Genomic DNA, 24,723 nt, shown 5'->3' with positions numbered 1-24,723 from the left:
TGTGTTTTAGAATAAGAGATGCATTTGTTAGCTTGTTATGATATCTTTTTTTTTTGGGACAACAAGAATAAAGAGCTTTCTTGCTAATTATTATTATATCAATATGGTACATTGTATCCCAAAGTGCTCAGTTCTGTGCATGGGATAAGTCTATATAGCTCGTCGAAGTACTTTATACATTGTAACACGATAAGACACTGACAGATGGGAGAGACCTGCCGTTTTTGTTTTCTGTATTCTCCGTACCGATTTTATTGTGAAGATGAGAAGTGAGCTCTTGAATTGCTGAGTTCCTCCTGTTTCTGAGCTTATTAAACCTCTCCTGGTCCTCTGCTTATTTCCTGAGAAAAAATATACATTTGGTTAAGAAAACGACCTCATATATGTGACGTGAGAGCTTGGCTAAGGTGATAACAAAGATGCAAAACATAATTGATAGAGTTGTTGTTAATAGAAAGAATTTTACCAAGGAAACTTGAATGTATCTTTCCACCATCCTTGTTTTGAGCACTGTACAAAGATTCTGTCCAGCCGAACAATGATCTCAGAAAAAGTCGGTCTAACAACAGCTTTGGCATCCCAACACTCTTCAATCAATCTGTTTTATATACAGAAATTGAAAAGAGGATTGGTAGATGATCATCAAGGACCAAGCAAATGATGTTACTCTACTACACTAAAGTGCAAAAACAAAAGATTATATTTAAGTTTATAAAAGAGATGAGTACACTTACTCTCTCATCTCTTCGGGACAACTTTTGGACTTGGTCTTAAACGAAGGTCTTCGTCCTTCCAAACACATTAGCTTCACTGCCTCTTCCGGGGGCTTAGGATGGAATGGTTGTACTCCTTCAATCATCTGAAAAAAAGTTTTTAAGATAAACCTAATTACTTCAATGAAATCAACTAGAGTGACTGAGAAACAGAATGAAGTACTTTAGAGAGCATCTAAAGGAGTGAGGTGGACTAATTACTAAACCAACCAGATACAGCCATCGAGAAATGTAGAGGAGCAGTTTTAACCAATAATTGACTTTAAGAGTAACCATAAGGTACATACCTCATACAACACGACACCAAAAGAGTATGAATCTGCACTTCTATCAAATATTTCATCTCTGTAAACCTCAGGTGCCACACAGTAATCTGCAAACAGAATTGGCTCATTAATTCAATCATTCTTATGAATATATCAAAAATAGAAACAATTTATGTATTTTATCAAAGTTTCTTAATGTTACATCATATGCCAACAATTTTGTGCTATAACTTACTTGAAGGGTCTATATGTGCCCCGTGATTAATGACTTTTGATTTATCTGATGATAACTTATCAAAACTTATCAAACCAAATCCCGCAACTTTCAAATGTCCTCCACTATCGAGCATAATATTTCTGCCACCTTACAAGAAGTTGCGAAAATTAGATACCTGGGGGGTTCCAACAAAATGCTTTTAAACAACATTACATGAAGATGCTTCTTTATTTAGTTATCTTACTTGGGTTTTAGATCACAGTGGATTACTGGTTCTGGTTTACACTCGTGAAGATAGTTCATTCCCCTGAGAAGAGCCAAGTGATTTGTTCAGTACATTAAAATTAGAATACAATCCTTGCAAAACAAGGTACATGCCTGGCTATATCGAGGGCGAATCTTAGAACTTTGGATGGAGAAAGGCGCCCTTTCTTTTGAAGATAGCTCCCAAGGTCACCCTGAAAGTTACACCCAAGCCCAAAAAAATTTACTTCCTAGAATCCAAAGATGTTTGAAGAGGGACAAATCTTGTAAGGTGTTGTAAAGAAGGAGAAGGTTACTTTAGGATGATACTCAGACACAATCATCATGGGGACATTTTGAGTGACAGCTCCAACAAATTGCACAACATTAGGATGACGAACCTTTTCGAATAAAGTAAGTTCGTGTTTGAAGGCGTTTCTGTGAGTAAGTAAGATCATTCAGATGATATAATGTCAAAGCAAAAGTATTAAAAAAAAAAAAAGAACAGGCATGGACTACAGGAATGAAGTGGGAACTCATTCTAGTATCTTACAGCTCATATCATCATCAACTAGTACCATAATATATACTTTCAATGATTGATAGCTTAACGTAAGAAGAGATTCAGAATGATCACTCTTGACCTGTTTGATAACTAAGACAGATACTCACTAAAGAGAAGAGTAAACATACATGGTATCATGATCCTTGTAGAGATCCTTATCAAGTATCTTTACAGATACCTTAGTCCCATTCCATTTAGCTACTTGATAGATTCCCTGCCAAGTGATTGTAGTTTTTGTTAAAAAGCATATTAACTGGAAAACTAAAACATGATCCACGGGAAAGTGAAGCGAAAGAGGCCTTGCCTTTGAGATACCATCAGCTTTCCGAACTTGAAGTTCTTGTGGATTTAACTCGTAATCAGGAACTTGACGAGGGTTGGCCACAACCATTGGTGTCTTTTTCGTTTTCTAAAACCAAAAAGAAAAAGAAAAAGAAAAGTGTAATGAAACGTATTGGAGATTATATGAAACGGAACATAGCTTGATCCATGCATACCGGAACTTTGGCTCCACGGGATTTTAAGATGTTGTAAACGTCCATGTTACCATAGTACTTAGCATCAGCAGCTGCCTATCCACACAAGAACACCAAAGTTTTAGATCAAAAGCACATTAGAACACCTACTAAAAGAGACGCAAGGAGGTTTGGGTATAAAGATATCCGTTAGGTTTTGGATGGTTCAGATTTTTGAATTATTGGTGCGATGCTCATGACCAAATGTTCTAAAAATCAGTTTTCTTAAATAGGTCATAGCCAAAACTATTTTTTTAAATCCGATTTAATCATTTCAAATTGGGTTAAACCGTTCTATACCGATTAAAATCAGTTCAAATTGGTCTACTTCAATATAAATTGGTGTAAATCGGTTCAAATTGGTCTAGTTCAATATAAATTGATGTAAATCGGTTAAATCAATATGAGTGTATGTTCACAAATTCATCTGATTTCATGTTTTGCATATATAATTTTAAAAATTCCTCAAAATAATTTTATAATTAAACCTAAAAAACTAAATACCTAATACAAATATATAATAATAAATAAATAAATTATTCATTAACGCATAGTCTCCATCTAGTCTCCGAATAATTCACCTAGTCAATAAGCTTATACAAAACGCCTAAGACCATCCGCAACGGCGGTCTGTCACGAATCCTTAACCTTCTCTTTCTTCTGTAATGAAATATAATAATAATATTTTGGTTTAACTAACCAAGGATCAATCCTTCAATAAGGATTAGAAGGACTTGATCCTTATCCTTCTCTTTCTTCCTCTCTCTCTCTATCTCTCCTCTCTCGCTCTCTCTCAATCTCTCCGCTCGCACATCCTGATCAGATGCGGAAAGTTCAGCTTCGGTTTCGATCCCTTGAGCTGAAACGCCGCTCGGTCGTACGCCACCGCCGCATCCTCCGGCGTCTCGTAGGTCCCGAGCCACACTCTTGCTCCGTTCTTCTTCGGGTTCCGGTAGAAAACGGGCGGATTGACGCCGTTATTGACGGAATCAGGTGAGCTTATTAAGTCGCTGTAATCAAAACCTGACATTTGATGATTATGAATATTTATGATGATTTAGTCTTAGTTAGTGCTTCTGAATCGAGTAGAAGTTTTAGAGAGTGAAAGCTGCTGAAGAATGAAGTGTTAAAGCACACTTGCGGAGAAGATTTATAAAGATACGGATTGATCTATGAGAGCTTGATGATTACTCTGTTTTAGTTACTCTGTCTCCTATCACATAAAGATCACGCCTTTATAATTTTTTTTAATTTCTGAAAGTTTCTAATTTTGGGGGTGGGTGAATAATCTTCAGAACGACTTATGTACAAGAACGAGTCAACATGGTTCAGGACGACCAGGCTCCAAAGTCAGGTGGTTTAGGTCTTCTAGCAACGAGTCTAGGTACATCAACACTATCACCTTTGAAGCCAAGGAAGGTTCTCCCACTCTTGTCATGGTTCATGGATACGGTGCTTCTCAAGGTTTCTTCTTCCGTAATTTTGATGCCCTTGCCTCTCGATTCAGGGTCATCGCTATTGACCAACTTGGGTAAGCAAACCCAACTTCCCTATCGTTTGCACTCTTTGTTGGTTCCAAAGGATTCATTTTGGACTGTATGATAAGGTAGTTTTGTCCTTCTTCTTCTTCTAGGTGGGGTGGATCAAGTAGACCTGATTTTACGTGTAAAAGCACATAAGGTAATTCATTCATTCCCTCTACCTTCATCGAAACCTTTCTCAGTTTTGCTTTGTATATATGGAGTTGGTACACCAGTAATGGAACTGCTTTGTTCTTAATTTGTTTTATGCAGAAACAGAGGCGCACACAAGATGGACTGGCGAGAATTTGGAAAACCATGTTGATGTCAAGAATGTTCTCGTTGACATGGGAATCTACTTCCAAGTGCAGGTAGAAGAGTTTAGTTGCTATGTATTTCATGAGTGCTATTTGATGTCAGGAAGTAATTCGTTATCTATTTGTGTGTGTATTTGTAGGATGACTGTCTGAATTGTTATTGTTCTTGTTCTTTTATTTGTTCTTGTTCTTTGCCAAAGCTTTTTTTTTCACAAGTATTAAAAACTCCAAATTGGAGAACACCATTGGACTTCAAATTTGAAGATGAATCCTTAACTATTCAAACACAAAAAAAAAATAGTATACTAATGCTAAGGACTCCAATGGTGGTAACACCATTGGAGATGCTCTAATAGTTTACTCACGGTTTCTTGAATATTGTTCATAAGTCGATATTCTAACTTCTAGGTATAGTTGGATAATTCAGTTTACTTCATATACTAATTCAGGCTGCAGTTTGAATCATATAATTTTTTTTTTGAAAAATCGGATAATACTTGATATCCAAATACTTATCCGGTTATCCCTTAGGCTCCTTCGGGTATTTTTCCAAAAATGTTTGGATCCGTGGTTCAGGTTAGGATTTAAAAATCAGTTAATAACCGCCCATAACTAGACACAAGGATTGATCAAATACAATGAAAAACTAGTTCACATTACCGTGCTTCCCCAACGATCACGAGCATCAATATTAGCCTTCCTAGTAAGCAAAAGCTTCACAACATCCACATGACCTTCACAGGCAGCTATATGAAGCGCGGTACGACCATCGAGATCAATACTATTCACATCGATCCCTTCGTCAAGCAGATCCCCAACGCCTTCAACATCACCTCTACAGGCGACGAAGAGGAGCTGCATAGTGGCGTCGAGGTTATCGGGGACGGCGAGCTGAGGATGGCCAGAACCTTGATCAGGGCTCCTTCGTATCGGATCGAGAGATGACTGCCTGCCGAAGCTGAATCGCATGTTGTTGCGGCGAGGATCGTGCGATGCCTGGCGCGTGAACTGGCGGCTGAACGTGCGGCGGAGCGATACGGATGAGAGTTGCCTCGAGATTCCGCGTTTCAGCTGTCCCGCGAGGTTCGCCATGGCTTCGCTTCTTCGATTTCGAATCTTAAAAGCAACAAAAAAAATTCAAACGGATAGTCAAATCACATTTTTTTGGTTGTTCTTGAGAGATGGAAGAAGAGGAAGTTAATTGGAATGAGATCCGGTTGATGCGCGTTGGTTTATCAAGAGGAAATAATTTAATTTGAGAAATTATTGGTATGGGGACGACGTCTGTTTCCCATTGACTTAGGTTTGACTTTCGCTTTCAATCATTGTGTGGCAGCTCCCGCGTGATTTTGGACTCTTGCTAATAATTGATCGTCGTCCACTTGTTTTCGGGTGGCCTTTACCGGTAATTTAATTATATTGTTTTCGTAATTATGAAACTAAACCCTGAACGTTTTGTAATTATGAAACTAGCCTTGCAAAATTATGGAGTTTGTATCTTTTGGTTAATGAAAAGTACGAAGTTGAGTTTAAAAAAAAAAAAAAAAAAAGAAACTAGCCTTGCAATATTCTCATAGTTGAAAATTTGTGCGGATAAGGCTGACGTGTCGTCGGCTGTATCAATATATTAACCTTTGGGATTTCTTAAAGCCGATTTATGAACTATCTAAATTGTAAATTGTAGAAATACCTTATCCATTACTCACTCCGTTTCTCTAGGATTATATATACGGATTAAGAAAATATATAACTTTATATATTTTCAAAATAAAAACACAATTATATATACACCTAACCATATTTTAATCAATAGAAAAATAAAATGATTTTTTTTTTGATAAACTTTGCATTAAAACTCTAAAACAATATTTATTTTAAAACAAATTTTTTTTCATACAACGACAATTAAAACAAAACGGAGAAAATATTTAACTAAAAATTCATTAATACTTTTACACTAATACTTTTATAGTTTGTATTATTAGAATTGTTCTGAAAAACGTTCTAAATCGATATAATCAATATAGTTACTTTGAATAAAAATACTTGAAAAAAATATTTAGAAACCCAGATACTCACTTTTATTTGTGATTTTCATGATTATTTAAGTTTGCAGTTATATATTAAAATATCGTTTTTATATATCTTGTATATATATATATATATATATATATTTATCCAATTTTCTTTTTAAAATACTAATCCAAACAGATATGTTGAAACCTAAATTTGAGTAGATATTATATTATTGAGTAGGTACTCAAACCTAATCCAGATAATCCAAATCAAATCTGATCCGAATAAAAATATTTGAACATGTTCTATGTTTATAAATACTTTGAAAATCTAAAATACCGAATAAAAAACCGAACCGGTATATAAACACACCTCCGAAACATCTTATTGCGTTTGCATTGAGAATTTGAGAGTGGTCCGGTCCCATTACCTTTTTCACTCGTCATTCTGTCTTCAATCCTCTTTAGTATCAAAAAAAAAAAACTTTGGACCTTCTTCTCTTCAATGGCGGCCATTTCCACAAGTTACTCCCCATCCCTTCACTGCTTGAGATCGTCATCATCTTCCGAATCTTCTCCCCATCTCACACCCTCGACGCGTCGGGTATCGTTCCCCTCGAACATCTCTCATCTCTCCCGTAAATCTTCAAACCGAGACAATGAAACGGGAAAGAGAATGTATAGAAGCGTCGACGAGAGAGTCTCCGATGCGTCTTCAGCAGCTCCGACGTCGAAGTAACATTGAATTCGTTTCCTTAGCCGTTTTTTGTATTTTTTTTTCATCTGTTTTTCTTTGATCATTTTGGTCTATTTTCAGGGTGAGGAAGCACACGATCTCAGTGTTCGTTGGAGACGAAAGCGGGATGATTAACAGGATCGCGGGAGTCTTCGCGAGGAGAGGATACAACATCGAGAGCCTTGCTGTTGGTCTCAACAGAGACAAGGCTCTCTTCACCATTGTTGTCTCCGGCACTGAAAGGGTTCTTCAGCAGGTCATCGAGCAACTCCAGAAGCTCGTTAATGTTCTAAAGGTTTGTGTAGCTTTTTGTACACCATTCTTATCATTTTTTTTTTTTTTTGTGTGCTAAAGATTACATTTGAAAATTCCTCACTTTTTTGCTAATTAGGTTGAGGATATCTCGAGTGAGCCGCAAGTGGAGCGTGAACTGATGCTTGTGAAAGTGAATGCACATCCCGATTCCAGGGCTGAGGTAGTTAGTCTTCCTTTGCTTATGAGAAATTATACTTTAATGTACTTGTTTGTTGCTTTGGTTTCATTCAGTATAAAAGGTGGAGTTTGTTTTCTTTCAAAGTTTGACTAGCCTCTGTTTGATGAATTTACAGATCATGTGGCTAGTTGATACTTTCAGAGCAAAAGTTGTCGATATTGCTGAACACGCATTGACTATTGAGGTACATTTTGCTTATAATTTGTTCTCTTCTCAATATCGGATTCACATTGTAACTTATCGGTTCTGGACTTCTGTATGAATCCTCTTACTAATCATTGGTAGACATACATTTTCTGTCTAGTGTATGTAGTAGCTTTTTTATTTTCTCTGCCTTTTGAACGGATCATGTTCCACATGCAAGCTTTCGTTTCTGGACAAAGGTTCAATTTATGCTATTTAAAAAATTGCTACACTCGCCAACAATCTGCGTTCTGTTGTATGGCCTCATTTCTGTGGGAGTGCTCAGTGTTGTTTATGATAGTTAGAGAAACAAGACCGTACACGTACTGTTCTGTTTTACCTGGATTACGAGGAAGTAGTATAAACAAATTGGTTGCTCTACTCTAGTTTACAAATTTTAGTTGTTTAGTATTTTCACCTTTTAAGCTATCTTGCAGGTAACTGGAGATCCTGGGAAAATGATTGCTGTTGAAAGAAATTTGAAAAAGTTTGAGATCAGAGAGATTGTCAGGACAGGAAAGGTAGTGGATTTTTTGGAGTAGCTACATTGTATTGTTTCTGAGTTATCATATATTCATCTTATTTTGTGCTTTCTAATGGATGTATATAATAGTTACATCTTTCAAAGTACATAATCTTGTGGACTTTCACTAATTAAGGGAATACGGAATACCGATTTTTTTCAGATAGCACTGAGAAGGGAAAAGATGGGTGCTACTGCTCCTTTTTGGCGATTTTCAGCAGCATCCTATCCAGATCTCAAGGAGCAAGCACCTGTTAATGTTCTTCGAGGTAGCAAAACTGGAGCTATAGTCCCTCCAAGTGAAACAACAGCAGGGGTGTGTGCTTCTTTCCTCAGATTGCTTAATTTCGGCTTGAAGTTCTTCATTTTTCTTTTTGAGATACGGGTTGCATAAAAAGTTTTCATTTGGCGACTTTATTATGTTAATAAAGGAACTATAGAGGGCAGTTGTTGCCATTCAAATGCTCTTTTGTTTTCTGACACTATCTAAATTAAATTCTTCACAAATTTACAAATCCACCAGTGTTTAAAGTTATATTTTCTTTTAAATGTAGGGAGATGTTTATCCCGTTGAGTCATCTTCTGACCTAAAGGTACATCGTGTTCTTGACGCTCACTGGGGACTTCTCACGGACGAAGATGTAAGTGACTTTGTTGCTAATATATATATATGTATATACGTAGATCTTATAGATGCCACCATATAGGTACTTGTGCCATGATGCTTTAATAGTTATATGTAGCCTAATGGTAGAGGCTTCAGAATCTGATTTGTCCAATCAGGTTGTCTGGGACACTGAGTATGAATAGTTCTTACTGTTAATATCTTATGGCCGAATCATTTTCCTATATCTAGAGTTAGTATGATATGTGTGATCGATTAAATTACATAAATCCATGGAATTTGTAAGATGGTTGTTGTGGAGATTGTTTCTATTTACTTGGATAGCTGACAGTTTTTTCTAGGTGATTTTGTTTCATTTCATTTATAATTCTTCTTTTCTGACCTTTCAGACGAGTGGACTACGGTCACATACTCTATCTTTGCTTGTAAACGATGTTCCAGGAGTCCTTAATCTTGTTACTGGTGTTTTCGCTCGAAGAGGATACAACATTCAGGCATGGTCCTTATATCTCTCACTCTCTCTCACTCTCACACACACATACATGCACAGAGCGTGCTTGGAGTTCTCTGATAACTGACTACTGACTAGTCTTATTTTTGGTTCAGAGCTTGGCGGTAGGACATGCTGAAGCACAGGGCATTTCACGCATTACAACAGTTGTTCCTGCAACAGATGAATCAGTCAGCAAATTGGTGCAGCAACTTTATAAACTCGTAGATGTGCATGAGGTAGTATCACAAAGAGAAACTGTCTTTCGTAAATATTTTAACAGTCTGAATGCTCTTGATGGTTATATCCTTTGCTCTTTTCCCTTTTGCTATTTCTGTGAAGTTTAAACTGTAGATCATACGCATAAGAATATCTTGTGAACTATTTTTTTAACTTTCCTACATCCATGATAGCTAGTTATACAAGCCTGATGAATGTAATCCTGAGCATGCTGTAGTCTGTGTCATAATTTTCCAAGCAGTTATAAAATTTTGTGGGGAATTCTGCAGGTCCATGATCTTACTCATTTGCCATTTTCTGAAAGAGAACTGATGCTGATAAAGATCGCTGTGAACGCTGCTGCAAGAAGAGATGTCCTGGACATTGCTAGCATTTTCAGGGCAAAAGCTGTTGACGTATCCGATCATACAATTACTTTGCAGGTAAAATACATTTCTCATAAACTTGTACTTCGTTTGAGGTATAGTTGCAAATCAGTTAAGCGATCCAATCCATTAGACATCTTTAAAGTTACTCATCATTAGATAGGTTTGACACAATCAGATTCAGTTTGACGAAATATATGACGTAGACTTGGATTTTCCATCTTAATCGCTTTCTCCTCTTTTTTTGGATTTGTTGAGTAAATTTGTTTGATGTGGATACAGCTTACTGGGGATCTTGACAAGATGGTTGCACTGCAGAGGTTGTTGGAGCCTTACGGTATATGCGAGGTTAGTGTTGCAATCTATTTTCATCTCATAGTCAATGTTATAACTTGTAAGCCTTAGCATTAATAAATCCTTTGATGTTGTTGCCATCCGCGTGGTCTCTGAACCACAAGTCCAAATTAAAACAGGAAATAGCACACAATAACAAATCCTGAGCCGTAGTTAAGAGGTTTATAGTCTTGTTGACTTAGAAACAGAGGGGTGAAATCTAAGTCTCGTAAAATCAAAATAAGAAAAGCTGGACCCATTTTCTAATGTTATTCTACCTCTTCAGGCTGTGCTTAGGACAAGAATCAGTTTGACAGGCATTTTTACTTGTATAACTTGTGATGTTTCTCAATCACAGGTTGCAAGAACAGGGCGTGTTGCATTGGCTCGTGAATCAGGAGTGGACTCTAAGTATCTTCGTGGATACTCCTTCCCTTTAACAGGTTAATAACCCAATCGCAGAGTAGGATACAAAGCTGTATCCATGGAACAGAAAAGAAAAAGACCTTTGGAGATAAAAAAGGGTTTCATTACACACTTATGAGCCACAACCAAAAGACCGATCAAGAGAGACTGTAGATATGTTTAGGACTTTGTGTTTGAAGAGTTTTATGGTAATTAAGTTTATGGTAATTGTTGCTAAAGCATTTTACATAAGTTTGGGAATGGTAATCATTAATTAATTATTAAAAAAATTGTTTCGTGGTTGTTATTGTAATAATGTTATTTTTTATTAGTAAAATATATGATGTACTGGGGAGCTAATGTTTCATGGTTGTTATTGTAATAATGTTACCTTTATAAATACATTATTGCAAATTTAAGAAACTATATTCAAATACATTATGAATTTAAGCAAGTTAAATTAAAATCACATAAATCTTAAATCGAATATAATTGATTTTAAATTATATAACTAATAATAGCTCTTTAAACTTTAGGAGTAATGTGAAACTAAACATCAGAGAGTACTAGAAGAGTGGCTGCTAAAAAAAAATATGAAGGAGTATGATGTGTTGATGTTCTCGTCTCCTTCTAACATTTTCCATGTCAAGGGAAGCTTTTAGTCTTTTGCTTGGGAACCAAACCCTTGTTTCGAGGTTTTTTTTTGAGTTTGTGCTAATGTTTTTTCAATATGGTTTTTTGCTTTTTTTTTTATTTGTTCTATCCGTAAACGATCTCAAATTTTCTAAACAATTTGTTTCCTGTAAAGTTTATCTTTTTATCTTCTATTGCTAAACAAAAGATTTTTCAAGGTGCACCAAGAAAAGCTTGTTCTTTTCTAGATTTGTGTGTAACTAGTTAGAATTTTTGTTATATCAATTTTTTTTATTGATAACCACAAAAAATTGGAGTAATACAGTAGTATGAATATGATGGAGGAGTAGCCGAGTAGTCATGTTGCGGAGAACCGCAGAGATTTACTGGTATCACAAACCAAACACAAGAGAATCATCAGACCAAATCAATGGAGAAGCAACTGAGTTTTCAGAATCATTAGCCGAGAAAGGCCAGATGAGCTATAGAGAAGCAAGTCAATTTCCAAGTGTTGTGAATGTTTAGAATCATCACCCAAGCAGACTCAGAAGATCAATGAAGAAGCAGCAGAGTTTTCGAGGTGGAGTTCTGGAGAAGCTTCCTAGTTTTGGTAGAGCAACAATGGAGAGGCAGAAGATCATCCGTAGAAGAGCTTCCGTGTGTGATGGAGAGGCAGATGAGTTTCATTGGTGACAGGAGGAAGAAGAATGAGTCACCAGGGAAAAAGAGGAGACTCGCCTCTTCATATCGCAGCTACAACTGGGAACTTAGCCAAGGTTAAAGAGTTGATTCGAGGTAGTTGTGATGGAGATGGTGAAGAGCTGAGAGAGTTAGTCTAAGCAGAATCTTGAAGGAGAGACTTCTCTTTACACTGGCAGCAGAGAATGGTCATTCAGTTGTTGTAGAGGAGATGTTGAAGCATATGAATCTTGAAACTGCTTCTATCGTAGCTAGAAATATTGTATTTTGTAGAGAATTTGGTCACTTAATGCAAGAAAATATTGTATTTTGTACCTATAAACCATTGCTATTCGATACTCTTGAGCAAAACAACGCAATATATACAGTTTACTGATATCCAATGGATCAAAGACCGAGAATGAAGAAACTATAACCTGAATCTACTGGGTGGGATGCATTTCTTTAGATGGCTTCACATTTCAACTGCCTCCTAATATCCACGTACAGTGTGATGTTAACAGGAATCATCTTCAACCCCTTCCGGTGCTTCAACCGCGGTGAGTAATTGTCTGGTAACGAGTTGAACCTTCTAGATTATTTGTCATACAAGTGGAAGTCCACTCTTGTAGATTCTTTATCATGCTGGTGGGTTTGGAGAGGAGAGCACAGTCGCAAGAGAGGGAAAGATGATTATGGTAAGTGTTTAAGGACGTGAAGTCTCTGCTTCTGTGACTCATATAACTTACCACGTTCTATAAACAGATATTCCAAAAGCGCAAAAAAAAAATCATATTTCAAATTCAAAAAGATTGATTACTTCTTCATCAGTTCATAAATGTTCTTAAGACTTGGGAAGAAACTAGTTTACATAATCACAAAAGGCCTATGCTAAATCGACACTTACAGATCGACTGAAGGAATCTGTTCATGGGAATAGTCAACACCATTCAAACAAGGTGGCTTTGCAGCTCCATAATAGAAGAAGGCCATGATCTTTGAGAGCTCATCTGCTGTCCTAATGCCTGAAAATATATTCAAAAACATTGTTCTTAAGTTCAACAAAAGGTTTAATAGAGACGGTTTCAGGTTTGGTAGAAAATTACCTTTCTCACGGTATAATATCTTTCCAGCTTTAGTAAAGATGATCTCTGGGAACACAGTAACTTGCAGAGCAGAGACCAGATCTGTCTCAACCACAGCATCAACAGCAACACACTGGAAGTAATAATAATGACCAGGACAGGAGGATTAAAGCACATATCAAAACATACAGCAAGATCCAAAAAATGGTTTTACACATTAGTAAAGAGATGTTTGTGCAAACTTACTCTTGGTGAAGGAAGTCCACAGTTCCATATGACCTGAATCGCCTTATCTAGCTCTTCCCTGAATTTTTCATTTTCCTTTGGCCTGAAATTAGCCAATACTCTTGTCAAAGTTCAACACCATTTACAGTATTGGTCAGGACTGAAAGAAGAGAGACATATTTGTTTTCAAATACAGTAATGGCTGAAACTTGTAATCACTAAAACCTTTTGTAGCGGTTGTGAACAAGAACCGTGAGAGGACTGATATCTTTGAACACTGCCTCCTCCCACTCCGCAGTAGTGAGGTCTTTAATCGGTCGTATGTAGTTATCATCTTGCCAAACAATCTCCTTCTCCCTATCATCATCATCATCATCATCATCATCATCATCATCATCCTTTTTTTCATTCTTAATCGTTATCTTATTAAAAAACTGGTATAATTTTCAAATAAAAATCTCATATAAGTGATTTTTTCCAAATGATCGGAAACTGAACGAAATTGAAAATTAATCAATAATTAAACGGATATAATTTTGAATAATTTTTCAATTTTCTAAAAATATATTATCAAATGATTTAATGGAGGATACAAAAAAAAATTGTTGTGGTTCCGTAGAAACTAAAGCTTATGATAATTTGATTGAAAGAAAAAAATGATGAATAAAAGTTCAATTGAAAAAATGAATAAATATAAATATAAAATTTGTGTTTAATCTGTTCCTCATCCATATTGGAGAAAGTTTTTTTTCATAATTTTTAATCAAAAAAGGAATAATGTGGGCTAATTTGATGGAAAATTCAATATGAATGACATCAAATTTGAGGAGTAAAAATTCCAAAATAAAAATTTCACCGTAATTTTTTTTCTAAAATGTGGTTACAAGTTTAAGTTTATTTTTATCATCTATTGGATTATTTAATAACTAAAAATTAATTCAAACTAGCAAAAAAAAATTGTTTTTACACCTTTATAGTTTATTTTCAGGTTATTTTAGATAGATGGCCTCTCTATCGCCAGAACCGTGCTTCATGTGGAACGAAAAAGCTTTAGCCAGAGGCCCCCAACATATATATATATATTATTTTGAGGGTCCTCATTTTCTGAGAAATTTCTGTATCATAATGATATTATTATACATGCACATATTTATTGTTTTCAATATAGGTTCAACAATTTTAGCGTATTTCAGTTTTTATTTATCAGATAAGATGGTAAAAATATTTTTGTTGTTGTTAGGTTTCCAAATAAAAAATATGTATCTCTGTAAATCTAACCCAAATTAAAATTAAACCCCGAATCAAAATGAAAACAAAAAAAACTCGGTTAGTTTTACATTATATGTAGGCTTTAATTGGTGACCATCATTTTGGAAAAATATAGTGGTGAATTTTTTATTCCTCGAGTTTTATACCATTCATGTTGATTTTTTTGTTAAATTATAGATTCATGGGATCCACTCTATTCCTCTCATTTCTTTATGGCTGAAAAAAATTATGAAGAAAAAATTCCTTCTCAAATTTCTATGAGGAATGAAATGAACACAATATTAATACATTTCTGCTTTTTCATTTCCTCGGCTGAATATCTGTTCAATTTTCCATTCATTTTTCCATTCAGTTCAACAGTTACCAATTGAAGCCATATAGTATTCTTTAGAAAGGAGGAAAAAAATCAATCCATTAATTCTTGTTAGCTTGGCAGTTGGCACCTTATCTATATAATTTTTTGTGATTATACTGATTTAGTCCAGAAGGAAATATTATTCTTTATTTAGATATAGCAAGTAGAAGGGACAAACAATCTAGGGATCGATGACCTTCTACGCCACATAGAAAACCTGGAAATAGTACAAGAGTGTAACATTTTGTCACATACACCGAGAATTATTGAAAACGGGGAGAACAATAACACAGATATACGTAGATAATGGATGTGCTTTTTAGGAAGCTTCAACTGCATTAGCTAAACCCTTGGTGCAGAAATTAGAACATGCGTTGGTGCATCGTGCAACTGCTCCATTCACAATTTCATTTGCATCTAATTCATTGAAACAATATTAGAATTAATGGATCATTCTCCTTTTCCAACAATATAATACTTGTAATAATGATGAGGTTTTGCTTTACCGGATTTCTGGAGTTTGGTTAAGGCACCGCAAGCAGATGATGCACACCCCAACTTGCAGTATTCATTGACAGTATGACCTTGAGTAAAAAAAAATCCATGCATCTTGCATCAAAATCTTGATCCAACTTGTAAAAGATATAACTTAATAAAACCACCACGAAAAAGAATAGTAAAATTACCAGAGTTTTCGAGAATTGCATATGGATATCCCGGAGGACAAGTCTCAGAATCGATGCATCCAGTGTGTGATATACAAAGTGGCGTAATGGGCCAAGACATAGTGCATAAATAATACGCCCATCTGGCAGCGCTGCTTGGGCAACAACTCGTTGCTTCGACCTGATTATGCGCCATGACAAGACTCATTATGAGCACACTTAAAATCACAGTTTTGCCTTCCATCTCTAGACTGATTACTTATTTGGTACGTTGAGAGAGTATAAACTTTTGTATTGATGAAATGGTTGATGAAACAAGACTCGTTAAAATACTAGTTGTTCTACCGTTAACAACCACAAACATCTTTTCACACGTTCATCACATGCATGCTCTACTGACAGAAATGAATACGAGTAATTGAACAGAACAGCTAAGGCAGTGGTCCAAGCATAGGCCATGGACCAAAGGAGACCACGATCTTCAGAAAGGGAAGATCTTAGGTGAATCAGAATGTCATTATTATTTTGTTGTTTCTAAAGAAGTGCTTCCCTACACGTTTTTATTGTTGTTTTATCAAACTTATAACTAAAAATTGATGAATGGCACCATACACGTCTCTCTCAGTATTATCTTGTTTCTCATGAGGCCCAGACGCAAAATTTATGTCATATCTGTAAGGATTCACGTCCTAAATTTTCTAAATGGTACAACAAGAGAATGTATGCACTATGAGCAACCAATTTGAATGAGAATTTAGTCACTTCATGTAAGAAATATTGTATATTGTACCTATAAACTCCGAGCAAAACAACAGATGTCTAACGAGTTAGTTGAAGTATCAACTACATATATACAATATCCTGATATCCAATGAATCAAAGAACGAGAATGAAGAAACTACAACCTGAATCTACTGGGTTTTGATGGATGCATTTCTTAGATGGCTTCACATTTCAACTGCCTCCTAAGATCTACCTACAGTATCTGTCTGGTAATGAGTGGCACCTTCTAGATTCTTAATCATACTGGTGGGTTTGGAGAAGAGAGCACGTCGCAAGAGAGAAAAACATGATGATGGTAAGTGTTTAAGGACGCAAGTCTCTGCTTCTGAGACTCATAACTTATCATGTTCTATAAATAGATATTCCAAAAGAAAAAAAAAATCATATTTCAAATTCAGAAGATTGATTACTTCTTCATCAGTTCATTCATGTTCTTAAGACTTGGGAAGAAACTAGTTTGCATAATCCCAAAAGTCCTATGCTTAGTCGACACTTACAGATCGACTGAAGGAATCTGTTCATGGGAATAGTCAACACCATTCAAACAAGGTGGCTTTGCAGCTCCATAATAGAAGAAGGCCATGATCTTTGAGAGCTCATCTGCTGTCCTAATGCCAATATATTCAAAAACATTGTTCTTAAGTACAACAAAAGGAGGTTTAATAGAGACGGTTTCAGGTTTTGGTAGAAACTATAGTGAATATAAACACAAGTTAATAAAACGTTCTCTTTGTTTTATTAATCTTCCTTTGCTTTCTTACACTTTTCTTTCTTAAGATCTTCTTACACTTTTGATCTCTATATATAGGTAATAGAAACTACTTGACTTATCCTATTACAATTGAATCTAGGAATCTTTATCTTTATCCTAAACCTATTAGTTATTCATCTTTACTTTAGAATAACTTGTTTCCTAAGTTATCTCTTGAAGCTTATCCAACATTCTCCCTCTTAAGCTTCAAATCATCTTCTAGGAAATCTTGAACTTGAATCATCTCTCGCATTTCTTTAAACTTGTTCTTTGCTAGAGCTTTTGTTAAAATGTCTGCCTTTTGTCTTGATCCGGGTATGTGTTCAACGTCAATGAGATTGCGTTCAACACACTCTCTAATGAAGTGAAACCTCTTGTGGATGTGTTTGCTTCTTCGGTGAAGAACCGGATTCTTAGCCAGTGATATAGCCGATTTGTTGTCGACCAAGATCATTGTCTTCTCCATCTCTTTTCCTGTTACTTCACTTAACAAGTCTTGTAGCCAGATAGCTTGTTTAGCCGCTTCCGTTGCAGCCATGAATTCGGCTTCGCAGGATGACAAAGCTACCGTGTCTTGTTTCTGAGAGCACCATGTTATTGGTGTTTCTCCTAAGCAAAATAAGTAACCTGTAGTACTCCTACCATCATCCGGATCCGTGTTGTGACTGCTGTCACTAAAGCCTACAAGCTTCTGTGTTCTTCCTCGCTTGAACTCAAGACCGTGCCCGAGAGTTCCTTGTAGATAACGCAATACTTGCTTCAAGGCGTTTCCGTGTGACTCTCTTGGTGACTGCATGTACCTGCTTAGAATCCCAACTGAGAATGCCATGTCAGGTCTAGTATGCATCAGATACCTTAAACATCCAATCCTTCTTCGATATTGAGTAGCGTCAACTTCCGGTTCTTCCATTGCCTTGGATAGTTGTAAGCCAAACTCCATTGGAATACTGTTTGGATTACAGTCGGCCAAACCTGCTTCCTCTAGTATACGCCTTGCGTATGCTTCTTGTTTAATGATGATTCCAGTTGAACTTTGCTTTACTTCAATACCTAGATAATAGGTTAATAACCCGAGATCAGACATCTCAAACTGTTTTGACATTGACGCTTTGAACTCCTTGATTATCTTGGTAGAGTTTCCTGTAACAAAAAGGTCATCAACATAGATGGCGATGATGAGTAGCTCGTCTCTTTCTTCTCTTCTGTATACCGAACTCTCCTTTGCACACCTTTTAAACCTTAGCTTCTTAAGTATCTGATCGAGCTTAGTATTCCAAGCGCGAGGAGCTTGCCTTAGTCCATATAATGCCTTTGAGAGTTTGAAAACTTTCTCTTCTTCTCCCTCTTTTTCAAATCCCTCAGGCTGACTAACATAGACCTCTTCGTTTAGCTCTCCGTGCAAGAATGCCGTTTTGACGTCCAAGTGGTGAATCTCCCAGTTGTTTGCAGATGCTAAACTGACTAGAAGTCGGATTGTCTCTAAGCGAGCCACTGGAGCGAACACTTCTTCAAAGTCTATTCCGTGTTCTTGCACATATCCTTTCGCTACTAGCCTCGCTTTGAATTTGTTGATTGTTCCATCCGCATTCCTCTTGATCTTAAAAATCCACTTTAGACCGATGACTTTAACTCCTTGAGGTTTATCTACCAATGTCCATGTCTTATTCTTATTGATAGAATCTATCTCATCCTTACATGCTCTTGTCCAACGAACATGTTTCTTTGCTTCTCGATATGTTGCTGGTTCGTCATTGATGGAGAGTAGGAGTAGTTCACACTCGATCTTGGCAAGTAGTAAGTAGTCGTCTAGATAACTCGGAGTCTTCGTCTGTCGCGTTGATCTCCTTGGTTCATTGTTCTCACTTTCATCTACCGGCTCTGTTTCGTGTTGCTCTGTTTCGAGCTGTTCTGTTTCGTTTTGCTCTGTTTCATGTTGCTCTGTTTCAGCTTCGGTTTGAGCCTCTGTATTTTCTTCCTGTGAGATAATGAATGGACCCTTTCCTTTGTTTATAATAGTTCCCCACGTCATGTGAAACATACCAGAATCTTCTTGCTTTCCTCTATTCCAGTTCCAATGTTTCTCCTCATCAAACTTCACATCGCGGCTTACTATTATTTTCTTGGTGCTTGGATTGTATAAACGGTAAGCTTTCGATCCGGGTTCAATACCTAGATGAACAAGGCATTGTGATCTATCGTCGAGCTTCCTTAGTAGAACTGAATCGATCTTGGCGTAAGCTAAGCAACCAAAAACTCTTATATGTCCGATACTTGGCTTTCTTCCCTTTAGACATTCATAAGGAGTTTGGTTTTTCAAAGCTCTAGTAGGAACCCGATTGATCAAGTACGTTGCGTGTCGAACTGCTTCACCCCACATATAGTTCGGTACTTTCATAGCTTTCAACATACTTCTCGTCATCTCCATTAAAGTTCGGTTTCTCCTCTCAACAACACCGTTTTGTTGAGGGGTGTATGGTGCTGTTAAGTGTCTTCTGATGCCATTGTCACTGCAAAACTGAGAGAAGTCTCTTGAAGTAAACTCCCCTCCCCGGTCTATTCTGAGTGTTATAATAGCTTTGTTTACTTCTTTCTCCACGAGTGTTTTGAAGGTCTTAAATTTCTCAAAAACTTCTCCTTTCTCTTTGAGTAATATAGACCACATGAATCTCGTGTTGTCATCTATAATGACAAATATATATCTGTTTTGCCCCAAGGTTGCTGGAGTGATTGGCCCACAGAGATCGGCGTGTAACAACTCTAAAACTTGCTTTGATCTGTACTGAGTTGCAGAGGGAAAGCTGTGTCTTGTCTGTTTTCCAACGAGACAAGAATCACACAACTGTTTTACTTCGCTGATATCTGGTAAGCCTAAAACCATCTCCTGTGTTGCCATACTTCGTATCGTCTTGAAGCTAATATGTCCGAGACGAGCGTGCCATCTCCACGGTTCTTCACTTATCTTTGAGAGAAGACAAGTAGGTTTACCTACTTTGAGAGATATCTTGTAGAGTCGATTAGCTGATCTTAATACTTTCACTAATAGTCTCCCGTTTGGATCTCTTAAAGTCAAGTAATTGTCCTTCATCCTTACATCGCAACCTTGTTCAGTGGCTTGACCGAGACTGAGTATGTTACTTCTTAGGTCTGGTATGTAGTATACATCCGTAAGAAGCTTCTGTTCTCTTGTCTTTGCTTCAAAGAGAATTGATCCTTTACCTTCTATCTTCACACATGAACCGTCTCCAAACTTTACTTTGCCTTTTATATTTTCGTTGAGTTCTGAGAAGTAGGACTTCTCTCCTGTCATATGATTGCTAGCTCCGTTGTCAAGGAACCAACTCTTATCATCAGTCTTGCTTGGTTCAAGTGTTTTAGGCATTACCTTTTCTTCATTCAGATACACTAGTTCGTGTAAGTAAAGTGCTACTTCTGCTGCTTCTGTCTCAGTCTTGTTAAGCTCCTGATCATCCTTCTTCTCAGTGCAAACAGATGCGAAGTGACCTTTCTTATGACAGTTAAAGCATTCAATCTGTGAGTAGTCTCTTTTCTCCTTTTTCTCGTATGAGTTGCTGCTTCTGCCTCGCCCTCTTCCTCTTCCTTCTCTGCCACGACCTCTGTTTCCTCCTCGTCCTCTCCCTCTGTTTCCATGATCAGAGTAGAGAAGATTCCCTTGCTCTTCAATCTTTTCTGTTTTCATTCGCTCTTTTCCTCGGCAACGCTCTTCAAACGCCTTGAGACGTCCTACTACATCTTCAAATCTTGTTTTATTTAGGTCAAGAACTTGTTCGAGGGTTGCAGAGATCTGTAGAAACTTGTCTGGCAGACAAGAAAGAAACTTCTTTACAAGTTTTGGTTCTTCCATCGTATGACCTAAAGAAGCCGCTGTTCCTACATATTCCGACATCCTTCCTGAGAATGAGTCTATCGATTCATTATCTTTCATATTAGACGATCAAAGTCAATCATCAATGTGTGCAACCGAGCTTCAATAACACGATCAGCACCAAGATTCAATGCCTTTAATGCTTCCCATATCTCTTTAGGAGATTCATGATCTCCAACTTGTAGGATAAGGTTCTCCGGAATTCCTTGGAATATCATGACAGTAGCTAGGTCGTTTCTCTTCTGATCCTTTGAACCTGGTTCAATGGTTTCCCATACATCATGAAACCTTAGCAACACCTTCATGCGCATAGTCCATACTGCATAGTTTGTTGTCGTGAGCATCGGTGTTTTCACCGAAGGCGGTACAGCGGGCATGTTTCCCTGCGGTTTGACGTCTTTATCGTCTTTGTCTCCCATCGATCTTCGTCAAAGACAATAACCTGGTTAGCTCTGATACCAAATATAGTGAATATAAACACAAGTTAATAAAACGTTCTCTTTGTTTTATTAATCTTCCTTTGCTTTCTTACACTTTTCTTTCTTAAGATCTTCTTACACTTTTGATCTCTATATATAGGTAATAGAAACTACTTGACTTATCCTATTACAATTGAATCTAGGAATCTTTATCTTTATCCTAAACCTATTAGTTATTCATCTTTACTTTAGAATAACTTGTTTCCTAAGTTATCTCTTGAAGCTTATCCAACAGAAACTACCTTTCTCACGGTATAATATCTTTCCAGCTTTAGTGAAGATGATCTCTGGGAACACAGTAACTTGCAGAGCAGAGACCAGATCTGTCTCAACCACAGCATCAACAGCAACACACTGAAAGTAATAATGACCCAGGACATGAGGATTAAAGCACATATCAAAACATACAGCAAGATCCAAGAATGGTTTTACACATTAGTAAAGAGATGTTTGTGCAAACTTACTCTTGGTGAAGGAAGTCCACAGTTCCATATGACCTGAATCGCCTTATCTAGCTCTTCCCTGAATTTTTCATTTTCCTTTGGCCTGAAATTAGCCAATACTCTTGTCAAAGTTCAACACCATATACAGTATTGGTCAGGATTGAAAGAAGAGAGACATATTTGTTTTCAAATACAGTAAAGGCTGAAACTTCTAATCACTAAAACCTTTTGTAGCGGTTGTGAACAAGAACCATGAGAGGACTGATATCTTTGAACACTGCCTCCTCCCACTCCGCAGTAGTGAGGTCTTTAATCGGTCGTATGTAGTTATCATCTTGCCAAACAATCTCCTTCTCCCTATCATCATCTTCATCATCATCATCATCATCATCCTTTTTTTTCATTCTTAATAGTTATCTTATTAAAAAACTGGTATAATTTTCAAATAAAAATCTCATATCTATTCTACTAAAAGGGAAGTACAATTAGTATTTAACCCTGATCTTTTCTTAATATTTACCAATATATGCCATTGGATTTAATACACTGTCGTTTTTGACTTAACAAATCCTACCTAATCAATTAACGTGAAATATGGCTTTAATTATGACATGCGTGCTTCACTTAACCGAATTAAATATGTTTCAGTATATTGACTGGTTATGTCGTTTTACTTAAAAGTTCAAACCGAATCAAATATGCCACAATCTCTATATGACTTACAAACATGTTTTAATACACGGTCCCCACTACATAAAATACCAATATTTCTACAAATGTGTTCCAATAGAAATCAAAACAAACATATCGTCTGAATTATTATCCAATATATTTTGTATATACATAGTTCGGTTCACACATAAAAAAAAACAAATTCTGTAAATTCTTTACCATGTAAATACCAATGTCTTGGTTTAGTTTGGTCTGCATAAATCAAAACAAACGTGTTTCCATACAAAATAATCCTCGGTTAACTATTGATCTGTAGGATCAAAACCAATATATCATTAGATATCATATTATCGGTACACCAAATCAAAACCAATTGAATTTCTTTGATTTCTAAGATTGATAATATTCCTAAAACAATATATATTATTAAAACTGAAGTATAAATTAGGTTTATTTGAAAACATGAATAATAATTTTAAAAAAATGTTTGCTTGGAAACTTGGATAGTAGTTTAAAAAATAAGTTTGTTTGGAAATATGAATACCAGTTTAAAAAAAAAAGGTTTGTTGGAAACATGAATAGCAGTATAGAAAATGTATAATGTTTTTTTGGAAACACATATAACAGTATATTAGAAAAAGAATGAATCTATATTATTAAGAAAAATTAGAAATCTATTATATTATGAGAAACTATCTATTTGTGCCAACTTTAAAATATACTAAAATTAGCTAATCTAATTATCTAAAAATATCATTAGTCTAAGATAATCATAAAAAAAATTAAAACTTTATATATATTTTAAATCAAAATAATAGTTTAAATTTGATTTATATCAAAATTGATTCAACATATACATATATTCAAAATTTATTTTTACTAAAATATTTTCCAATAACCATTATTGAAAAATGTTTTCAATATATATAAGAAAACTACAATAAAAATTCAAATTTCATATACTAACTTAAATTATGATTTTTTTATTTCACATTAAATTTTAAAAATATAATATATATATGATTATTTATATGATAGTACGTATAAAATACTACTAATTATATGTTTACTCTGTTTTTAAAGGAAAAAAAAAAGATAGTGAATTAGGGGTGGGCGTTCGGGTACACATTCGGTTCAGTTCGGGTCTGTTTAGATTTCGGGTTCCCAGTGTCAAAGATTTCAGTCTAATTCGACTATTTCTAAATTTTGGTTTGGATTCGATTCAAATCTTTGCGGGTTCGTTCGGGTTCGGATAACCCATTTAAACTATTTTAAAATTTATTACATACTTTAAATTTTGCAAAATATATAAACAAAATAATATGTTACAAATAAATTTGAATAACATATGTCAGAATACCTAAACTTAAGATATAAATTGGTTTGATCTTTTTTTTGTCCACATTGGTTTGATTTAAATAGTTGGATAGAGAATTAATAATTATTTTAATTTTTTGGTGTTTTGAGTATACTTTAATGAATGACTTTAGATATTTACATATGACTATTTATATAATTATCAATTATTTAAACCAACTTAAAAGTACCATATATATTCTGGATGTTTTTAAAAATATTAAATCTAATATATATATATATATATAAATCTATTTCGAATACATTCAGATATTTGAAACACTTCGATTCAGATCAGATTCGGTATCAGTTCTCTAAATACCAAAATTTTGAATAACTTAGATATTTAATCAATTTCGGTTCGGATTTGATACTTCTTTTTGGATCTGGATCAGTTCAATTTTTTGGATTCGGGTTTTTTGTCTAACTCTAATATTAACATGGAAAACAAATAGTAACATATTTATAGAAAATGTACCCGCACGGGTGTGCGGGTCAAAATCTAGTAGGTGATTTTTTCCAAATGATAGGAAACTGAACGAAATTGAAAATTAATCAATAATTAAACGGATATAATTTTGAATAATTTTTCAATTTTCTAAAAATATATTATCAAATGATT

At 35.6% G+C, this 24,723-nt stretch overlaps 5 protein-coding genes across 7 annotated transcripts; 2 read left to right on the top strand and 3 right to left on the bottom strand.

The window, feature by feature from the left end:
• Positions 1–66: 66 nt before the first annotated feature.
• On the bottom strand, positions 67–5,656 carry LOC108847875 (integrin-linked protein kinase 1). 2 transcript variants are annotated; one of them, XM_018621237.2, is made up of 12 exons: positions 5,077–5,656; positions 2,562–2,636; positions 2,369–2,473; positions 2,193–2,278; positions 1,817–1,937; positions 1,635–1,714; positions 1,501–1,563; positions 1,275–1,396; positions 1,061–1,146; positions 735–859; positions 467–598; positions 67–341 (listed from the first exon to the last, which is right to left on the bottom strand). In XM_018621237.2, the coding sequence occupies exons 1-12, from the start codon at positions 5,506–5,508 to the stop codon at positions 335–337; spliced, it is 1,434 nt and encodes a 477-aa protein (XP_018476739.1). In that variant the 5' UTR covers positions 5,509–5,656; the 3' UTR covers positions 67–334. The 2 variants fall into 2 exon arrangements, with proteins under 2 accessions (XP_018476739.1, XP_018476740.1); XM_018621238.2 differs by lacking the exon at positions 67–341 and having other exon boundaries at positions 463–598.
• Positions 3,194–4,590, top strand: LOC130494514 (uncharacterized). Its single transcript, XM_057004878.1, has 4 exons — positions 3,194–3,572; positions 3,875–4,110; positions 4,213–4,259; positions 4,373–4,590. The coding sequence occupies exons 1-4, from the start codon at positions 3,403–3,405 to the stop codon at positions 4,472–4,474; spliced, it is 555 nt and encodes a 184-aa protein (XP_056860858.1). The 5' UTR covers positions 3,194–3,402; the 3' UTR covers positions 4,475–4,590.
• A 1,167-nt stretch (positions 5,657–6,823) lies between the features above and the next one.
• On the top strand, positions 6,824–11,260 carry LOC108843884 (acetolactate synthase small subunit 1, chloroplastic). Its single transcript, XM_018617029.2, has 12 exons — positions 6,824–7,166; positions 7,249–7,462; positions 7,559–7,642; positions 7,776–7,844; positions 8,281–8,364; positions 8,530–8,682; positions 8,921–9,007; positions 9,381–9,485; positions 9,598–9,720; positions 9,991–10,143; positions 10,369–10,434; positions 10,778–11,260. The coding sequence occupies exons 1-12, from the start codon at positions 6,937–6,939 to the stop codon at positions 10,865–10,867; spliced, it is 1,458 nt and encodes a 485-aa protein (XP_018472531.1). The 5' UTR covers positions 6,824–6,936; the 3' UTR covers positions 10,868–11,260.
• Positions 11,261–11,770: 510 nt separating this feature from the next.
• LOC108845419 (thioredoxin-like fold domain-containing protein MRL7L, chloroplastic) lies at positions 11,771–22,501 on the bottom strand. Of its 2 annotated transcripts, XR_008943319.1 has the most exons (6): positions 22,299–22,501; positions 22,095–22,176; positions 21,873–21,984; positions 13,043–13,160; positions 12,573–12,890; positions 11,771–12,328 (listed from the first exon to the last, which is right to left on the bottom strand). XR_008943319.1 is itself a non-coding variant. In XM_057004877.1 (5 exons), the coding sequence occupies exons 1-5, from the start codon at positions 22,475–22,477 to the stop codon at positions 12,881–12,883; spliced, it is 501 nt and encodes a 166-aa protein (XP_056860857.1). In that variant the 5' UTR covers positions 22,478–22,501; the 3' UTR covers positions 12,417–12,880. The 2 variants fall into 2 exon arrangements, 1 of the variants encoding a protein (XP_056860857.1); XM_057004877.1 differs by lacking the exon at positions 11,771–12,328 and having other exon boundaries at positions 12,417–12,890.
• LOC108847980 (probable thionin-2.4) lies at positions 15,199–16,043 on the bottom strand. The gene is made up of 3 exons (XM_018621369.2): positions 15,756–16,043; positions 15,576–15,653; positions 15,199–15,486 (listed from the first exon to the last, which is right to left on the bottom strand). Exons 1-3 carry the CDS (start codon positions 15,976–15,978, stop codon positions 15,389–15,391), a joined length of 399 nt encoding a protein of 132 aa, XP_018476871.1. The 5' UTR covers positions 15,979–16,043; the 3' UTR covers positions 15,199–15,388.
• Positions 22,502–24,723: the final 2,222 nt, after the last annotated feature.

The sequence above is a fragment of the Raphanus sativus genome, chromosome 3 (assembly GCF_000801105.2).
Source record: "Raphanus sativus cultivar WK10039 chromosome 3, ASM80110v3, whole genome shotgun sequence".
In the NCBI taxonomy this organism is placed as follows: Eukaryota; Viridiplantae; Streptophyta; class Magnoliopsida; order Brassicales; family Brassicaceae; genus Raphanus; species Raphanus sativus.
This window is presented reverse-complemented; position numbering and strand designations above follow the sequence as displayed.

Bases quoted from the DNA above. Each gene is read 5' to 3' on its own strand.
- LOC130494514 (XM_057004878.1), top strand. From the start codon at position 3,403: ATGCGGAAAGTTCAGCTTCGGTTTCGATCCCTTGAGCTGAAACGCCGC. The intron at 3,573-3,874 runs GTGAGCTTATTA...AATAATCTTCAG, and splicing joins GCCGTTATTGACGGAATCAG to AACGACTTATGTACAAGAAC. The intron at 4,260-4,372 runs GTAATTCATTCA...TGTTTTATGCAG, and splicing joins TACGTGTAAAAGCACATAAG to AAACAGAGGCGCACACAAGA.
- LOC108847875 (XM_018621237.2), bottom strand. From the start codon at position 5,508: ATGGCGAACCTCGCGGGACAGCTGAAACGCGGAATCTCGAGGCAACTC. The intron at 2,637-5,076 runs GTAATGTGAACT...TTGTGTGGATAG, and splicing joins GTGATCGTTGGGGAAGCACG to GCAGCTGCTGATGCTAAGTA. The intron at 1,938-2,192 runs GTATGTTTACTC...ACTTACTCACAG, and splicing joins TACAAGGATCATGATACCAT to AAACGCCTTCAAACACGAAC.
- LOC108843884 (XM_018617029.2), top strand. From the start codon at position 6,937: ATGGCGGCCATTTCCACAAGTTACTCCCCATCCCTTCACTGCTTGAGA. The intron at 8,365-8,529 runs GTAGTGGATTTT...GATTTTTTTCAG, and splicing joins AGATTGTCAGGACAGGAAAG to ATAGCACTGAGAAGGGAAAA. The intron at 9,008-9,380 runs GTAAGTGACTTT...CTGACCTTTCAG, and splicing joins GACTTCTCACGGACGAAGAT to ACGAGTGGACTACGGTCACA.
- LOC108847980 (XM_018621369.2), bottom strand. From the start codon at position 15,978: ATGGAAGGCAAAACTGTGATTTTAAGTGTGCTCATAATGAGTCTTGTC. The intron at 15,654-15,755 runs GTAATTTTACTA...TTTTTACTCAAG, and splicing joins TGCAATTCTCGAAAACTCTG to GTCATACTGTCAATGAATAC. The intron at 15,487-15,575 runs GTAAAGCAAAAC...TCAATGAATTAG, and splicing joins AACCAAACTCCAGAAATCCG to ATGCAAATGAAATTGTGAAT.
- LOC108845419 (XM_057004877.1), bottom strand. From the start codon at position 22,477: ATGAAAAAAAAGGATGATGATGATGATGATGATGAAGATGATGATAGG. The intron at 22,177-22,298 runs GTTTTAGTGATT...GGCTAATTTCAG, and splicing joins GTTCACAACCGCTACAAAAG to GCCAAAGGAAAATGAAAAAT. The intron at 21,985-22,094 runs GTAAGTTTGCAC...TATTACTTTCAG, and splicing joins GTGGACTTCCTTCACCAAGA to TGTGTTGCTGTTGATGCTGT.